General features: G+C 49.1%; 4 protein-coding genes across 4 annotated transcripts; 1 reads left to right on the forward strand and 3 right to left on the reverse strand.

Annotated features, from left to right (window-relative positions):
* Positions 1-1256: 1256 nt before the first annotated feature.
* Positions 1257-2889, reverse strand: CGCA056_v009004 (uncharacterized protein; the record flags this gene model as incomplete). The annotated part of the gene is made up of 3 exons (XM_037324251.1): positions 1257-2426; positions 2488-2545; positions 2591-2889. The coding sequence occupies 3 exons, from the start codon at positions 2887-2889 to the stop codon at positions 1257-1259; spliced, it is 1527 nt and encodes a 508-aa protein (XP_037178091.1).
* A 3779-nt stretch (positions 2890-6668) lies between these two features.
* CGCA056_v009005 (Sugar transporter STL1) lies at positions 6669-8652 on the reverse strand (the record flags this gene model as incomplete). The annotated part of the gene is made up of 7 exons (XM_037324252.1): positions 6669-6977; positions 7034-7139; positions 7196-7404; positions 7465-7939; positions 7989-8142; positions 8201-8363; positions 8413-8652. 7 exons carry the CDS (start codon positions 8650-8652, stop codon positions 6669-6671), a joined length of 1656 nt encoding a protein of 551 aa, XP_037178092.1.
* A 1089-nt stretch (positions 8653-9741) lies between these two features.
* Positions 9742-10671, reverse strand: LECC (Lectin-C; the record flags this gene model as incomplete). The annotated part of the gene is made up of 4 exons (XM_037324253.1): positions 9742-9882; positions 9948-9992; positions 10217-10469; positions 10535-10671. 4 exons carry the CDS (start codon positions 10669-10671, stop codon positions 9742-9744), a joined length of 576 nt encoding a protein of 191 aa, XP_037178093.1.
* Positions 10672-14240: 3569 nt separating this feature from the next.
* On the forward strand, positions 14241-14687 carry CGCA056_v009007 (uncharacterized protein; the record flags this gene model as incomplete). The annotated part of the gene is made up of 2 exons (XM_037324254.1): positions 14241-14588; positions 14652-14687. The coding sequence occupies 2 exons, from the start codon at positions 14241-14243 to the stop codon at positions 14685-14687; spliced, it is 384 nt and encodes a 127-aa protein (XP_037178094.1).
* Between the last annotated feature and the right edge of the window lie 3152 nt (positions 14688-17839).

Here is a 17839-nt window from a genome sequence, read left to right on the forward strand (position 1 = left end):
CACAGGAAAAGTAGTCGCTCTACCACAGGCGATTGACCCCCATTCACTTCTCGTGTGATGTTTCTGCTATGCCAAGCTTCCCAACGGCCTGAATGAAAGTCACAATATCTTGGTCGTAATTCTCATCAGACTCCGATCCAACGAGTCTAGGTATTAATAGCTCGACAGTGACAAGCCCAGCTTCTCCGCAGAACCAGTCTGGAAACTGACACGGAGTTCCCGTTGCCCCGTAAGACACAAGCACGCCAATGAGCTCAACCGTGTTCTCGTTAACCAATTTGAGATGCCTAGCAATTTCTCCCACTTGAGCATGGTTGTCCCGGTGCTGTTTTAGCAAGAAGGTTGTTTCTGGCCGAAAGTACCTTTGCTTGGCGACGTCCAGAGCAGAGACTCCATCACTGTTTCGTATCAGAGGATCGGCGCCTGTTTCCAAAAGCCGTTTGACTGACTTGTATGCTCCCACCAAACTAGCCATATAAATCGGAGCCATCGCAAGAGGAAAGAAAACATCGTTGACTTGGTGTGGAGCATCATATTTCTCAAGCAACTGGGCGAGTATTATGTCAGACATGTCGTGGTGCTTGTGTGGAAAGCCAGCCTCGGTAATACTACACAAGGCTAGGTGCAAAGCTGAAGCTGGTACCTCGGGAGAGAAAGCAATTAAGAATCCGTCTGAGCCCCCTTTATCGGGTAGGTTTAAGACAAACTTGATCCTTTCTGCCGCATTCCTGGTTTGCATACGGATCAACCACCCTAGGAATGTCCTATGACTACGGGCCACCCTGTGGTTCTCAGCACCTTGATCGTATAGATACCGAGCTACCGTCAAGTTACCGGAGTAAACGGCCGTCTCGAATGGTGTTCTGTCCAGGGATGGCGAGGTACCGTCAATGGGAACTCCCGTTTCCAAGATGCTGCGTACGGTGCAAATATCGTCTGACTCCTTGGCGGCTCTCACCAGAGAACTGTCTCCCCAGCGACCTAGAATTGTCGTACTGGCTCCGCCGTCCAGCAGTGGTTCGACCATTTCGTGATCACGATGATTGATGGCCATAAAAAGAGCAGTTTCTCCACCAAAACCAACATCGATCTCCGCATCAAATCCACAATCCAGACCAGCAAGCATAACGTCAGCTGCACATTGATGAAATGCAACAGCATAAACGGCGGGCATTTTGGTACTGCCTACTTCCAAAACAGCATCCGTGGGAGCTCCGTGGCCGACTAGTAGAGAAATAGTGTCTCTCGTCTCATCCTCAAAATTCAGACCATGTCGTAGGAGCCGTGACCAACGGGAACTTCCTTGTAAAGGCCCAAAGAGGGGTCGAATGACTACCTCCTTTCCTTGGACCATCGGCACCGTGTTCAACTCCTTCACTGGCCCCTGGGCTTTGTAGAATCCGACAGAGAATTGCCGAATGACACATGTAAGATGCCATCTGCAAGGAATCCAATGGCACCGAGTCGCCGACCTTGCAATCTGCACGGAACAGAGGGTCTGAACCAACAGCTAGCAGTGCATCAACTGCTGCCAGATTCTTCGCCGCGACTGCCCAGTGCAACGGAGTCCATGCCTTCGTGGCATTGGCAGGTCGAGGTTGGAAATTTCTCAAGTACTCATCCCGCACATACGTAACTGCAAGTGCGTTCGGATTTCCACCCTGCTTGTGCAGCAGGTGCGCTATAGGACCCGCGTCGGAATCGGGAAGAACACAGAGCCAATGCAACGGACAGATACCCGAGGTGTCTCCTATGCTGGCATCTGCTTGCTTTTTGACCAGCAGCTTGACGATATCCACTCGGGCAAGTCTACATGCAATCAGCAGTGGACTTTCACCAGCTTTTGAGACTGGCTGGTTGAGCATCTGGGGATTATTCCCGATGAGCTCTTCAACCAAATCACTCCTTCCGTGGAAAATGGCCGATACCAGTGACTGCGATGTGGAAAGTTGTCCCGCACATTGCACGTCAATGAATGCCTGCTGTGACTGAGGAAGACCAAAGCCCTCGGATTCCAAACACTTCGTCTGGCTTACTTCCTGAGCTGATCTCCATGACGAAACTGATGCCGCCTTCAGTTTTTTGAGCGCCGTGTCACTGCCTAATATAGCGGTTCTTTTGAGCCAGTCGACCCACATGCCCAAAGATACGGTAGCATCTGGGGCCCCTTGATGGTCGAAAATGTTTATGAGCATTGCCTGTGCTTGCTCGTGGCCCCATTTCGCGGCACGAAGTAGGGAGTCATGAGCCATGTTAATGTCGAAACGAACTCCAACACCATTGACGTGAGCCACAGCAATGCTGAATGCAGCAGCAGCTCTTAGGTTGTCGTCGGTGGAGGTGGAGCAGATGGACTCCAAACTCTGAACGAGGTCTTTCTGGATGCGCGTGGGCATCTTTTGGTAAATACCGGCGGTATCCCGCAGCTTGACATGCTTCAGCACACTAGTCTATTTTTGGTGACAAAGTAGAGATTCGGGCACTTACGTCGGGGATGAAGTCTAAGCCACGTCGAAAGTTGAGTATGTCTTGGACTTTGTTTGCTCTCAACATCAGTGTCTGCTGATATGCCCTTGGCTACTCGGCTTACATTACTTGCTCGGAGTTTACCTCCGATAATTCCTCTAGACCACAACCTGAGTCCGGTGTCAAACCTGTCAGGTCGACTAAAAACGAGACGAAAGACTTGACAGAGACCTCAGTGCCCTGTTGCTGATCTTGGGCTCCACCACATGCCTGAGCAAGGCCGTCCATAACCCGCTTTGCAATGTGATCATAAGGAGAATCCCTAAAGTTATCGCCCTGCAAAGCTGTCTTGTTTATAAGGAGAAGCATCTGGACGACTTGTGCAGTAGTATCGTAGAGTCTCTTGGCATCGATGGCCAGCATTTTGACCGTACCAGAGCCTGGCGGGGGATTTCCTATGACGCTTTCCGCGAGCTTCAGACAAACGGTAGAAAACATATCCACCGGTGTCCTCTGAATGAGAGGAGCTCCAGAAGTGAATTCCCGAAGTGAATCGAGTGCTTGTTGTACCGAGGAGTCACCCCCAGATTCCGAAGGGGCAGATTCGAAGGAGCTTCCTGCATGTCTCAAATCTTCGAGTAGACTCAAGATCCGATCCATGGAATGCAATCGGTCGCTGGGAGATGCTTGCAAGCTGTAGCGCCATGTTTTACAGAGTATCATCAAAGGTAGATCGTCATTTTGATGGCTAATTAGTACGCGTAAGGGTATGAGTGTTGACATGATACCGGAGGACTTCATCTTTCGTAGATTACTCTAGTCCTTCGGTAGGAAAGTTGTCTTAGAAGGCTGAACCTGATTCGAAGATGGTAAGCAAAGTGAGGCCATAGCAGTAAATATCCAGCTGCTTCAAGTAGGGTGGACGAATTTTCTCTCCGTATGACTCAGGAGCACAGAAGAACTCCGAGTGTCCGATAATATGGGTATCACCACTGGAGAGTGAAAATCCAAAATCGGAAAGTTTGACGATGAAGCTCCTGGTTTCATGCCTGCAGACCAGAAGGTTGGAAGGCTTCACGTCGCCGTGAATAATACCGCAATCATGCAGCGCCTTGAGGCCTTGAGCAGTGTCGATAGCAATTTGAATTTGGTCAACAAATGATGAACCGCCGCCCTGTTCCTGGAATGTTTTCAGGCTTCCGTGCTCTGCATATTCAAGGACCAGAGCGGGCATTATGCGTGGTACGCCGGGCAAGGGCTCCCCAGTGTCATGATAAATGACAGCCAACAGTTCAATGATATTGTCGTGTCCTTTCAAAGGCGGGTGGCGTAGAATCTGCTGCTCAGTGGCCGCGTCCGCGAATGCACCGCTGTCGCCTTGTGCTGTTGCGAAGCTGGCTTTGGGATGCTTGACAATGACGAACTCCCGCCCTTTAAGAATGCCCTCCCCCAGGCCGCTCAAGAATGATGAAGTTTTGACTTTTCTGACATCGAAAGACCCGCCACCGATTGTTACATCTTCAAATGTAGGGAGAAGATTGGTGATGAATGGGTGTAGGCCCAGATCGGTGTCTCTCCACTGAGGCAAACACTCAGAAATCCGGCAAAGTGAGGGCATCTCGAGCTTCCACCAATATTGTCGGCATTGCTCCCGACGATCGAGTCACTTATGGGGCTTGGAACGGGTGCTTTCTGCCGAAATGTCGGAAGACCACTCTGGGAAAAGTCCATACTTCGTAGTCTGCAATACTTTGTTTGGCCAGAGTGCTTGGCTGAGCACCGGAAAATGACAGCGGTTCTTAAAGTGCAGCTGGGGAACGGCAGCCTGCAGGTGGTTTTCAGCTCCTGGCTCCGCACCACCCGAGCTGAACACAAACACGTCATATGATCTCTGTGATTGAAGAAAACATGATCCGATAGGCCAAGCGAAGGATGAAACCCCCCCCCCCCCCCCCCCCCCCCCGGCAACTTGTGCATATACGGACGCGCAACAATCTTTGAGGAAATCACATTTTCCCTCAAGCACAATACTCCTCACAATGTCCACTGAATTCCAGATTGGCGTTGCGGGCCTCGGTATTGGGGCCTTCAGCGGTATTCTCGATGTTCTGTCATCTTGCAATAAGCTATACGGGATGTGGCGAGCTATGCGCGGTCTCGACAGCCATTTGAACATCCTTCGCGCAAAACTCCTATTGCAACATGCCCTCTTGGAACAGTGGCAGCGGGACTGGCTCATATTTCCAGTCACTCCACGCCAGACCCAAAATGCCAGGAGGCAAAGTTTGGTTAAACTTCACGAGCTTGCAATCATCGAGACGTTGAACGCGACTCACTCCTTGCTGTAGGATCTCGAACCCCTCCTGCATGCTACATCACAGAATGAGAAGATGAAAACAGGAATGATTGCTACTGCGAATCGAATGGTATGGGCAAGCAGCAAAGCCTTAGACAGCCAGAAGACTTTGGACCAACTTGAATCTCTGCTGGGTGGTCTTTACCGACTCCTTCCACCCCGAATCCCGAACACTGAGGCATCGCAAGTCATCCTTTCCATCGAGGATATTACCGACGACATGGGAACCGCGGAAACGTTTTCAAGCACTGAAACTTCAAACTTACAACTCGCAGGCCCTACATCCATTCTTGAATCCTCGATACTGCAAAAGGCTATCAGTTTTTGGAATCTCAATACTGAGCTCGAAGAAGACCTCAACAACCGTATCCGCAATTTCATGCACCAATGATGAATAAAGAACCTTGCCATCAAGGGGTCGCGGATTCAAGTCAAGCGAAATGATGATATATCAGCTAGCTTGCGAAGCTTTGGAATTCGCGATGGGATGGAGTCCGTCATCATCGAATGGAAAACATACGACGCTAGCTGGCAGGGCCAGAAAGGCATCGCTCTCACTGGCAGAATTCTCAACATCTCTCTTCTTCTCAACTCCGAAACCAAGCCAGTGGAACTTCTAACGATGAAGAGCCTTGGATTCTTTGATGACCCGCAACGGAACGCATACGGATTCGTATTCCGTTTACCCCCCCAAGAGCACTTCGTCTTCGATCGAAGCCCAGATGCTTTCCCTGAAAGCGCTACTGGACACGCCAAGTCCAAAAAACCTGCCGACATTGGAAGATCGATATATTGCTGCTTATGCACTTGCACTGTCGCTTTCGGTCATTCACGGAGTGTCGTGGCTTCATAAAAGCATACGAAGTCACAACGTGTTGTTTCCTATCTCAGCCAGTGGGCGGCCTATTTGGTCTCGACCTTACATCGTAGGCTTTGAGTCTTCCAGGCCCGACAGCGTTGATGAATCATCAGAGAAGCCTGAAAAAAGCGCCAGGTTCAATTTTTATAGACATCCAAAAGCGCAAGGAACGCCTGGCGAGGGATATCAGGGAGCATTCAATATCTATAGCTTGGGTGTCAAACTGGCTGAGCTTGCGATGTGGCGCCCGATATGGAAAATGTATAAAGATGGTATGGGATCCGAAACATTCCAGAAAGCATTGGTCAGTAAGGTACATGATTGGGTTGCGCACTTGATGGGCTCACAGTATTCAAACGCGACGCTCACATGCTTGGGAGAAAACATTGAGAATGGCCAAGACCGAACTGTCCAGTCATTTTACATCAATGTTGTGGAAGTGCTGGGGCGTGTTGTAGCTGAAACTATATGAGGTAAGTACCCAATTTTTGAGCTGTTTCATATATACCGATCCAAGCAGGCAAATTGAGCCGTAGTGTCAACTCCAGTGGAGGCTGGCAGGCTTGAAGGATATGTTACTCGCCGGACACCGGACGGTGCAGCGTATGATTTGTGGGGCCGAAACGCCAGGTTGGATTCCCATAACCGCCCGGTAGACTCAGGTTATCGTCCCAACCCTGATAGGCGATGTATTGTATTGAGATGCAAACTGTGATGATCCTTGTGTCAGTGAGGTTGATATTTTCGGACCGACAACCCTGACATTTATCATGGGCTTGTGTGCTGAAAGTTGAGACAAACGCGGACTCGGAACTACTGTTACGCGCTACCTACTTCAATACATCTCGGGGTGGGAGAGTTGTTGATCGTGAGTTGGCAAGATACATGAATAGCATATTTAATGAGCAGCTTCCTAAAGCTATTGTATCGTAGTATATAACGCAAGAGCAAACTAGTCTCATGCATGCACATCCCATGCAGGCCACATCAAATGACTTTGTCGGGCGTCTCTGGAGAGGATGACACAACACCCGCCTCCGTGTGATCGATCGGGTGACCTTTCTTCGCTGCACGAACCAAGGCCGGATTCTCAGCCTTGAGCTCAGCAAATTTCTTCTCTGCGTCCCAGTTCCAGATGCTGTCGCTGGCAAAAACGAGATCCATCTCCTCCAAAGTGCGCTGGTTGGACTCTGGATATAGTGCCCAAACGATAACGATGCAGAGAACATTAACGGCGCCGAAGAGGTAGAGGGTTTTCTCGTTAAGTTTCTCAAAGATCGTTGGAAGAAGCAGTACCTAGGTTGATCGTCAATAAGTAGACAAGGTGAGTAGTGTTTCTTGAGGATGCTAACCGTCCAACCATTTCCGATAGACCACCCAACAACACCCCAAGCATTACCCTTAGCGCGGACTTGAAGCGGGAATATTTCGGCCGGATAGAGCCAAGGAACAGTAAGCCTTCAAGAGGTGAATGTAAGTATGGACAACTCAAATAAGATGCGGGTTTGACTGACCATGTTGCACCGAAAATGGCAGTGTATAAGAAGACGAAGAACGTTGCAGCGCCACCGAGCCCAGAACGATTCCCTGGGTCGGCGTTCAACGTTGCGCGAGCTAATCCGCCAGCACAAAACATGCATATTCCTTGCCCGGCTGCGCCCCAGTACAAAGTCCATCGCCGACCAATGCGATCAAGAGTGAATACACAAATCAGCGTCGCGAACTACCATCGATTAGTCAGTTGAAACAAAACGAACAGGAAATGAACAGATTGTTCACATACCATATAAGTAATGTTGTTGACACCACTAACCCAAAGGCGCTGTTCAGAGCTTATACCGGCAATGGTAAAGATCGTAGGCCCATAGATTGTGATGCCGGCAATGCCAACCCACTCCTGAAGAATCTGCAGCCAAACCACAAGCTGCACGCGACGAGCCGTGTGCAACTTTCCGGAGCCCCAGCCAAAGAACATCGCAATATAGCTCTGCTGCTTGGCAGTATCATGTTCCAAAGCTTTGATGTTGATGATATCCTGAAGTTCGGCCTCGGCGAGCTCACCGTCTTCACCTTCATTACCACGGAGTCTCCCAAGAATAAAACGGGCCTCTTCCTCACGCCCCACTTTCACGAGCCATCGTGGCGACTCGGGCATGAACCATATCATGAGAAATAGAGCAACCAAAGGGACAATCTGAAACGCAATCGGGAATCTCCAGATGAAAGAAGACGTAGGGTCTTTGTACTTTGATGTGCCGCTGAAGAACTGTTAGTTCAGTTGACTGTCCTTGTGTCTGTAAAACCCACAATTGCAGCCAGTATGCAACAACTACACCGAAAATGTTCAGCGTGAATTCCATAGCCACGAACATGCCTCGTGAAGTATGGGAGGCGATTTCAGTTGCCCAGACAGGCGTGATAGCGTTTAGCATGCCCGTGCCGATGCCGTTTAGGACTCGAGCTGTGGTCTTTATCAACAATGGTGATGCCAATGTGAAGAGAGAACGGCGAGTCCTTACCACAAAACATCCAGTTCGCATTTTGAGCAGCTGACTGCAGGGCAGCCGTAAGAATGGACCAAATGCAAGCGACTCCGATAGTTTTGAGCCTTCCGTAGCGATCGCCAAACCAGCCACCAATGAGGCAGCCTACAAGTGTTCCGGGGAGGTAATACACGGCAACCTGGCGCTGAATGAGACATTGCAACATGGCAATATGGTTGAGAACTCACAATTCCACCTTGTAGCAACGGCTTGTCTACCACGACAATTTGTTCGTCTTCGTCCCAATGGCCGAAACCCATGAGCTCAGCATAATCCCGCGCGGTGTTGACTCCTCCCATCAGTCCTTGGTCATAGCCAAAAAAGAAGATTGAAACACCGGCGACCAAACACACAGTGTTGAGTAACGAGGCCTTGTAAAGCCTGTTGGCAACGTTGTACCGCCCGAGGCGGCCCGGAATGCTGGACATTGTGACAGCTACTTGCACTGTTGGAATGGGAAGCCAGTAATTTGTCTTTCTGTTGGAGTGCAAATTTCTCAATTCTGGGGGACGAAGAGATGATGTGTGATCGGCTCACGGGCAATGAGAAACGGCAAAGGTCGGGTGAAGGCCGGGGCATTTTCCGAAGCCTGCAGCGGGGGCGGGGCATGGCGTTCATTCGCTCCACCGAACAAGAGTCCGCAACGGTTCGGGGGGACAATCATTTCTTTTTGTGGCATGATCAAGTGATGCTATGCACCTGTGAGCAATGATCCAATTCGCACGCATAGCAGTCCGGGCAGAACCCCGAAATCCCCGATGTCGCTGAAAAAACACCCCCAATGCACTGCGTGTTGGAGAAGGGTTCAGTGACTGACATTGTTCATCTTCATTAAACGATCCAACGGAACAGATTAGCCCCGCTACCCACGATGTCGAACCGTCGGGTTTTGACTAGCCCCCGCACCGAACGTCGGAGCCGGGGAGGCTCTTTTGTTCCATGCCTTCTGGTTCGGGAAGTTTGAAGCGCAGCAACATGTAGGATGTAGAGTACTTTTTTAAGACGCCCATGACGTCGAATCATCGCTGTTTTGCTTTGTTTCGCTTTGCAGCATTATCTGCGTGCATGTGGGGCGGCGGTCGTGTGGAACAACGCGTATTAATCCCGGAAAACACGCAGCGCATTTTCGCCAAAGAGCGCTAGAAATATGTGGTATTGAGGGACGAGCGGTCAAAACAAAATTGCGGCCGCGATATTGAGATAAGAAATAAAAACGCTGTCAATTCATTCTGGTGGCGGTGCACTTCTATTTACAGCCGGATGGTCGGACGTAGGCGTGGTTCTGGGAACCGCCAGCAGAGTTGCCAGAAGCAGGCCCTTGATAAGTGCTGAACAAGCTGCAAGATGTGGAACTGCCCTGGTAGAATGATGCAGCAACGCAAGCTGCGTTTGCGGCACATTTTGAAATGCAATCGCCCAAGCTAGTGGCATCAACGTACCCAAGATAATCTCCGGAGGCCAGCCTGCCACAGTAGATTTGGAATTTCTTGGAGCTCGATGTCAAACAATAATTGTTGTTACTGGAGCACGTCGGGCTGCTTGATGCCGTGCCGGCACATGCTGGTGCAGGGCAGGCCGAGCAAGTTCCGGGAGAGAACGATGTCTGGCACCCAAACCCGCAAAAGTCGTTTGATGTGCCACAATATCCGTTCTTTGAGCTGAAAAGAACAGAAGTCAGTCACCCTGCTACTGGACCATGAGCAGCCGTGTTCCATGAACTCACCAACACGTTCCCGATGGACAAGTATATCCGTTTGAGCCACCGCAGCTGTTATCTGGGCTTGTTTTGCTGCCCGTTGACGCAGGTTTCGCAGCGGAAGTAGTGGCGCCACCACCACTTGACCCAGAACAGGTTCCGAAGGAGCTTTGGCAGCCAGCAGCACAATGGTCGCTTGACGAGCCGCAGTATCCCCACTGGCTGCAGCAGTCGCCAAAGCTGCTTCCTTGGCAGGTGAACCCCGCAGTCCCACCGCAAGTTCCATCCTGGCTTACTGATTTCCCACCGACGGTGATCGAGCTGCAACCTCCGAACTTGGACTGGCAGCCGTTGAGGCAGTGGTCGTCTGAGTTACCACAGTATCCCCACTGACTGCAGCAGTTGCCAAACGATCCTCCTGTGCAGGTGTACGCGTTGATGCCTCCGCATGTCCCATCTGGAGAAATCTTTGTCGAAGAAGACGATGTTGTCGTGCATCTGCCAAACTTGGACTGGCACCCGGCCCCACAATGGTCATCGCTGACTCCACTGTCGACGGCGTCAGTCGCTCTTCTGTGAAGGCTCGTCTAGCGCAGAGTATTTGCAATACCTACCACCAGTTGTATTGACTGCAACACAATGAACCGGGACATGTCAGCCCTTTGGTGCCTCCACAGGTGTTGTCAGTTGAGACGGCTGCTGCTGTAATTCCCACCAGAGAGAAGAGCGTGGTGATGATAGGGTTGACCATTTTCTCCTACGCACGATGTGTTTCGTTAACAGAAGGTATAAATAGATTAATTCTGAGATAAATAATGGTTCTTGAGTCTGGTCGATGAAGGAAGTGAGGATGGGACTCGATGTAACAGCAACTGGATTGTAGCGACTTATTAACGTAACTGGCTATTTCTGTGGTTGCTGCTTGCGAACAAAGGCATTCCGACGCGTCCATTGCATTGCGTCGACAGGTTTCTGGGGATATGTCATGATTGTCTATGATGCGCAGAAACTAAAATTCGCCAAGTCACGAACTTGTATTTAGCTGCAATGTCTCTTACGCAAGTGGCTAGTAGATAGCCTACAGCTTAGCGTTCGTTTTGGGTTTGAAATGCTAGCTTGATTGCTTGCAATTGTCTGATGTCTCGACGTATCTCCACGCTAGCCCTAGCTGGTGACTGGCACTGCGACCCGTGCTCATTGTGCGAAATCATCGCTGCTTCCGTCGACTTTGTTTTCTCCTCTGTGGTATGGGAAAATAGACATGCATGCCGTTGATGGCTGTGATTATCATTAATTACATCTGAGCTCCTTCATTCCCCTCTCGCGTTGGAGGACGCGATTGAGTCGCCACGGCCGGTTTGGTGGCGCAGATCCGTTTCTGTCTAGCGCAACTGTGTGTTGGTTGTACTTAATTGATCTAACCCCAAGACGTCGGTATCGACAGTACTGTACCTAATCTTGCGATGATGATGCACTAACGAAAAGCCATTTGTTCCTGTGGTATTCTAGATGTGCTGTAATTGAAGTTAGGTTGGAGTGCTCGATATGTGGGCCCAATGGGAAAGTATTGCAACAACAGTGAGGATGTGACTGATCTTTGTGCAATGAGTTAAGGGCGTTGTTGACCAGCGGCATGGCATTTACGAGCCCCTAACTACAGCACACTATATGCACCATGATGGCAACCTATTTGCTGGCAGGTATCCCCAGAAATGACGCCCGCAATGCCATCTTTGTGCGCTCCAACCTTTCATAGGACTGGGATCCAAGTTCAGGACGTTGTTCATCCGTGTTTCCCCAACTCTCCGCATATTGGTAGCTTTCCTTGAAATCCCTAGCAAACAGAGGCGCGTAACAATTCCTCATCAGGAACTCTGCACTCCCACCGGCAATGAGACGCTACATATTGATCCATCCTAATGTTGAGCTGGATTGCATATCAGGCCGAGTAAGCCCAGTCAAATGTTTGGTTGTGCTTTCCTGGCCCTCGCCTTGCCTGCGATCTCTGACGTGCCATGAGCCAACGTAACGATCTCAGTGTTACGGTCAGCTATCCGACAGTAGGGTCTGCTAACAGAAGCTGGGGATTAATACGTTCTAACAGTACACTAGGGTTGTGGTCTAGGTTGTAGGTCGTAGGCTGATAGTAGATCAGGTCTTCAGAGGCTAAGGTGATCAGTCTTAGACTTAATAAGTAATTCGCAGTGAAGGTAAGCTGAGAGTATCTGTGAGGATGAATACTAAGTTGATTGCTGAAGAGCTATAGAAGTCTGACCATAAGCTAGGCTCAGGGTCATACTATATATAAGTTCCAAATAGTGTTCTTTATCTATCCCAGAGTGATCACCTAAGTGCGTAAGGTGATTGCAATCAGTTAGCAAGACCAACTGATCATTGAGCGTTCCCTCCTATACTCTACTGATCGTTTTCTTATCTTATCGTCATATAACTTATACTATAGTTCTTCCGTTCTAAGTGAGTCCCTGTTATTCCTATGATCCTGCGGTACAAATATCCTGTTCTAGCCGCCTAATGCCTAAGTAGGTCGTTCAACTGTTATCCTTGTTTACAGGTCGTAACACTTAGCTTCCCCCGACCGATAGTATTTATACGAGACCAAGACTGGTCGGCCATTTTTCTGGATTGCAGATACAAACTGGGAACTCTTCTATAAACTGAATAAAACTGATGTTGACATCTATCTTTCGGACCGCGCTGCCAAAGGCTTCAACGTAATTCAGGCAGTTGTCTTATCTAAGTACAACGTCACCACTATACCGAATTTCTATGGACATCTTGCCATAAATAACGCAAATATCACTCAGCCTAACATATAGGCAACGACAGCTTCTACTTGAAGCCGTTGAATCCCTCACCAAAAATTAAGTGGGTCCATGCAGACAGGGAGTAGAAGCTGTTGTTTTCTAGCAGTATAGAAGCTGTTGAGCTTTCCAGTAGTAAAATACATGAAAGTCGGATGCAATTAAAGCTTGAATGAAGGCGATTCTAACCATCTAGTTCCCAGTGTGATAGTTAATAATATAAGTCTAGAAATCAGTGAATAGGGTAGTAGATGTTTTTGTGATGTGGTCCTAAACCCTATATTAAGTAGCTAATCATATAACAGGGAATTCAGCCAGGCCAGAGAGCCTAACCGACTGATAGAACGCAGGCAGGGTTGAAAGTAGATCAAGGAGAAAGTATGTGGAATTAAGGGGCAGGAAGGTGAGGTTATAAAAAGAGGACAGGAGGAATTATTTAATAGTAGCAGACCAAAGCAAGCTATCTGTATAGCTAAACATAGAGCTATTTATCCATAATATGCAGTATTCTATTCTGATATATATATTATATCAGTATACAGTAGTAGCAAACAAAGTTGCAGCATATCTGCAAAACCACTATCGGTTAATCACTGCTGAGGCTAGGGGAAAAGTGGCTAGATTGGTTGGCAACATCCTAAGCATCATCTGCAGCCAGGCCGATTTAGAGTCGTTCTAATACCCAGACCCCACGGTTAAGCTAGTTGCCTATATCGCACCACCCTAAACAGACGGTTTACGCTGCTACGCATACTGTTATGTTTGCCGCTGCGTGCGAAACATGCAGGAGCATTGTCAGGCAGAACATGGATAGGAGAATAATTAGCAGAAGGGGGGTGATGTTCGCAAGAAAGCCACCACAGTTAGGGATTTGCTGTGGATAACAGGGGTGCTATGCCAGCGGTTTTTCTTAACTTAGGCTGCAAGCAGATGGTTTGAGGTGGCCTGGGGACAGACAGCCCATAAGTCTCTGCAAGCTGCTCTAAACAGAAGCCTAGGCCGGCAGGCTATAGACTGCGTTTAAGATCTCCAGAAAGTCTAAGCAGAACGTGTGAAGACCAGCCACAACAAGCTAATCTGCGTCGCTAACGAAAGGTTAGAGCCCAGCCTATGGCTAGCCTGTGTGGGATGGGCGGTGCACTTAAAAGGGCTTAGTGCCAGCGCACTCTTCAACATAACAGCTCCTATCAATAAAGATGAGGTTATGCTTCAGGTGATATAGGCGACAGTTAAGCGTATGCTGGACCAGGCTTGAGCAACGTCTGCGCCTAACACCATCAGGCTGGCTGTGCTGTTTGAGGCGCAGCGTACAGAAGCGCACGTTAAGCTAAGGCGGCTGTTTGACAACCGCATAGAGGACGACATATAGGCGAGATATAAAGGTGTGTAGCTATATCTGCTGTATATCTGGTTCTGCATATAGGAAATAGATGACGATAAGCAGCCACTATATAAACTAACGCTGTTATAGGCAGAAGCGTGGGACTTATTTGAGCAGATGGAGGAAGCAGCCAGCATAGGTATGGAGGATCAAACGCAGGAGAAGCTGGAACGCGCAGCACTCAACATGCTTATCAGCATGCTGGACCACCAGCTGAAGGGTGGAGACTACAGCAGTGCTCTTCTCAGCGCTCTCGCGGTGATAGGTATTGCTGAGAATAGCAGCTGGGTTCAGATCACAGACTACACGATAAAGTACTCAGCCGTGGTTAAGGTAGCATGCATGCTGGTGATCCATCAGGTATATACTAAGCGTCGTGATGAGGTCGCTAAGCTGGAAACGTCTCTGGGGAAGGATGAAGCAGAGGATGCAGCGTGGAGTTTGTTCCAGTATATGCAGGCGAAGGTATAGCGGTTTATAACGTAGACGACAGGTAATAAGGATGTGGAGCTAACACTAATAAACTAGATTCTGAAGATGCAGACGTATAGAATATATATCTAATATAACATAGCAGCAGCTGGCGTTATAGACTAGTTAGGTGATTATATATTATATAGATAGGTATGGTTTATAATAGGGCAGCTGTCAGACGTACTGTATAAGCTGGTCTGGGAGACGCAGGAGATGCTTGCAGGGCTGATAGCGACAGAGGATTCAGCTTTGCCAGATAGTCCCAAAAGCGATATCTGGTTATAACTACCAGCCATCCTATAGTTATCAATTAAAGACGACTATAGCGAGATAAAGCCTAGGTACTTATTTCTCGCTGACGACCGCAACAGCTAGGTCTCCGCTAGGGATAGATAGCTGTTTATGCGGCTGGCGTGGTCACCTGCTGCTGCAGAATGGTGGGGACTTAGCAGCATAGGTAATAGTCGCAGGACGACAGACCAGCTATTCCAGCCGTCAGCTGTATAAGAGTTTGGGAGGACGTTCGAACGACTCTGCGAGCGACTGTGGATGCTTCTGCATATGCTTAGCGGGCAGCTGGCGCAGGCGAGCAAGCTTGCCGGTCTGCAGACGGTCAACACAGTCAACAGGGGCGTCTGCAACATACTAGTGCATAACAAGATGTTATGCTTTATTACAGCGTACTATAAAGGGTATAGGACGACCAGGCAGGCGAAAGGGATCCACTAGTATCTGCTGAGGGAGGTTGGCAAGCTTATGGTATAATATCTATGGCTTATCTTGCCGTTCTGGCAGGAGGTGCAGGGCATTATGAATAAGGCCAGCGCATATAGTGCGTTTATATAGGCGGATGATATCACCCAGCAGAGGGACTCAGAAGAAAGCAGCGCAGCAGCAGGATCAGAAGAGCAAAGTGATAATAATATAGATATTAGGGATAGCAATAATTATATTACAAATGCAGATGAGGCTGGTGATAAGAGCATAAGTGTGGGCGACTAGACGTGGAAGGATAAGCAAATATGGACGACAGACAGAGCGTAGCAGATTATATAGCAGACCAGCATAAGACTGCTGGGATGTTAAGTCAACGTGAGCATATAGCAGCATATCGCTATCAGCATTGCTAACTGCTACTTAAACAAGTCGTTCGGCCGGCTGGGCGGAGAAGAAGGCGGCTTAGGATTAGAGGAGGGAACAGATAAGGTTGAGGACAGCCTGTGGGACTTGCAGGCGGGACATAGCATCCAGCTGGTGGGTATGATCTACGCGCGAGAGCTTATGCAGTTTAGCAGCAGTCTCGCGGCGAGGCAGCAACAGTTCTGCAGGGTCAGCCGTTAGTGGCATAGGTTTCTAGGCTTCAGCGCTGAGGATTCAGAGTTGAAATAGGGTTCCACAGGCTGCAAGAGGAAGAAGATAGAGGCGTACGAAAGGCCACAGATAGAGGCGAGGCTCTAACGGTTTGAGAAACTGAGGAGGATCGACTTAGAGGGCCAGCTGCAGCAGATAATAGGGGACAACTCAGCAGGGTTCCAGGGAAACCAGAGAGAAGCAGTGCTCGCTATCGCTAGCAGGCATACGCCGATTGTGCAGGTGATAAGGATAGGCGGCGGCAAGAGCGTGTCGTTCATGCTGCTAGCATTCTGCTCGCTAGATAGAGTGATGGTGGTTATAACGCTGCTGGTGGCGCTCCAGATAGATCTGCATAGGTGATACGTCAAGGCGGGGATCACTTTGCATATATGGCAGAGCTGGAAGAACAACCAGGTGGCGTCTATCATCTTCGTTACACCTAAGTCGGCCGTTATAAAGGGGTTCAGAGACTTTATCGCACAGCTGGAAGGGAGGCAGGCGCTAGACTGCGTCGTTATAGATAAGTGCTATGTTATGCTCGAAGGATCACAGAGCTTCCAGCTGCAGCTCAGAGAGCTTGGAGAGGCGATCTGCAAGTTTGGCGTACAGATGATATGCTTGATGGTAACGCTCGCGCTGACGGATGAAGCAGCTTTCTTCCACGTAATGCGACTGGAGGCTTCTAGGGTTAGCATATTCTAAACGGCGACGACGCGCAAGAACATATAGTATTCTGTCGTCATAGCGAGCGAGAGGCCTAGTGTGGAGGGCGTCGGAGGCGTAGAATAAGATGAAGATGACGCAGAGCTGAAGGAACTTAACGCGGTTGAGGCTAAGGTATGCCAGGTAGCAGTACAGTAGGTGAATAAGCTTCTGGCCAGCAGCAGGCGAGGTAAGGCGGTAGTGTACGCTACGTCAATTAAGCAGGTGGAGCGTCTGGGGTCAGCGCTAGGGTGCGCTATATTCTTCAGCGATATCGACTTAACAGAGGGCAAGGCGGCGCAGCTTAAGGCGTGGCGTTAAAGCAACAGAGCGGAGGGCGTTATAGTGGCGACGAACACACTAGGACTAGGCATTAACATCCCAGACGTACAGCTTATGATCTACGCTAACATGCTAATAGGACTCCAGCAATTCGTGCAGGAGAGCAGGCGGGCGGGTTGCAACAGACAGCTGAGCGTATCAGTTGTTATATGCTGCAGCAGTAACAGCAGCAGCTTGCAATAGGAGGCAGCAGTGGAAGAGTATCTTGCTAGCGATAAATGCAGGCGGATTATTCTCAACTGAGTGATAGACGGCAGAAGTTACCGTTCTAGTTGCAAGGATAACAAAGAAGTCTGCGATATCTGCTGTAGGTATAGAAAAGGGCTGGAGTTAGGTTTTATTTAAGACTGCACTAGCAAGGACAGCAAAGCAGGCTGGGTGGAGTTTTCAGGGTTGGACAGATATATAAAGCTGGACTAATAGAGGGTTAGAGCGGAGAAGATAGGCGAGGCTGGCGAAATAGAAGCGTTTCTCGCGCAGCTTCACCAGCGACGCAGGAGGTGCGCGTTATATTTCAGGGCAAGGGACGACAACAGGCATAAGTTTCCCAGTTGCCTAACATACTGGCAACTTCAAACACCTACTAGGTGATAGTTGAAATCCTCACTAAATAGAAAAGTGGGGGGTGATATATATAGGGTAGGTGTTAGTTGAAGAGGTAGGAGGTAGGTGTTGGAAGAAGATCTCAGCAAATTCTGCAGTAAAAAGTGTGTATTTAACTGCAAAATATAATGTTAATTCAGGATATGAAGTGTGCTCAGTTTGGAGGTAAAACTACGACAGATTGATTTATAAGTGAATTTATTGCTGAAGCTACAGTTTTGATGTGGTGTTCGCTGCTCCAC

The sequence above is a fragment of the Colletotrichum aenigma genome, assembly GCF_013390185.1.
Source record: "Colletotrichum aenigma strain Cg56 chromosome Unknown KSG_Cg56_contig05, whole genome shotgun sequence".
Classification (NCBI taxonomy): domain Eukaryota; kingdom Fungi; phylum Ascomycota; class Sordariomycetes; order Glomerellales; family Glomerellaceae; genus Colletotrichum; species Colletotrichum aenigma.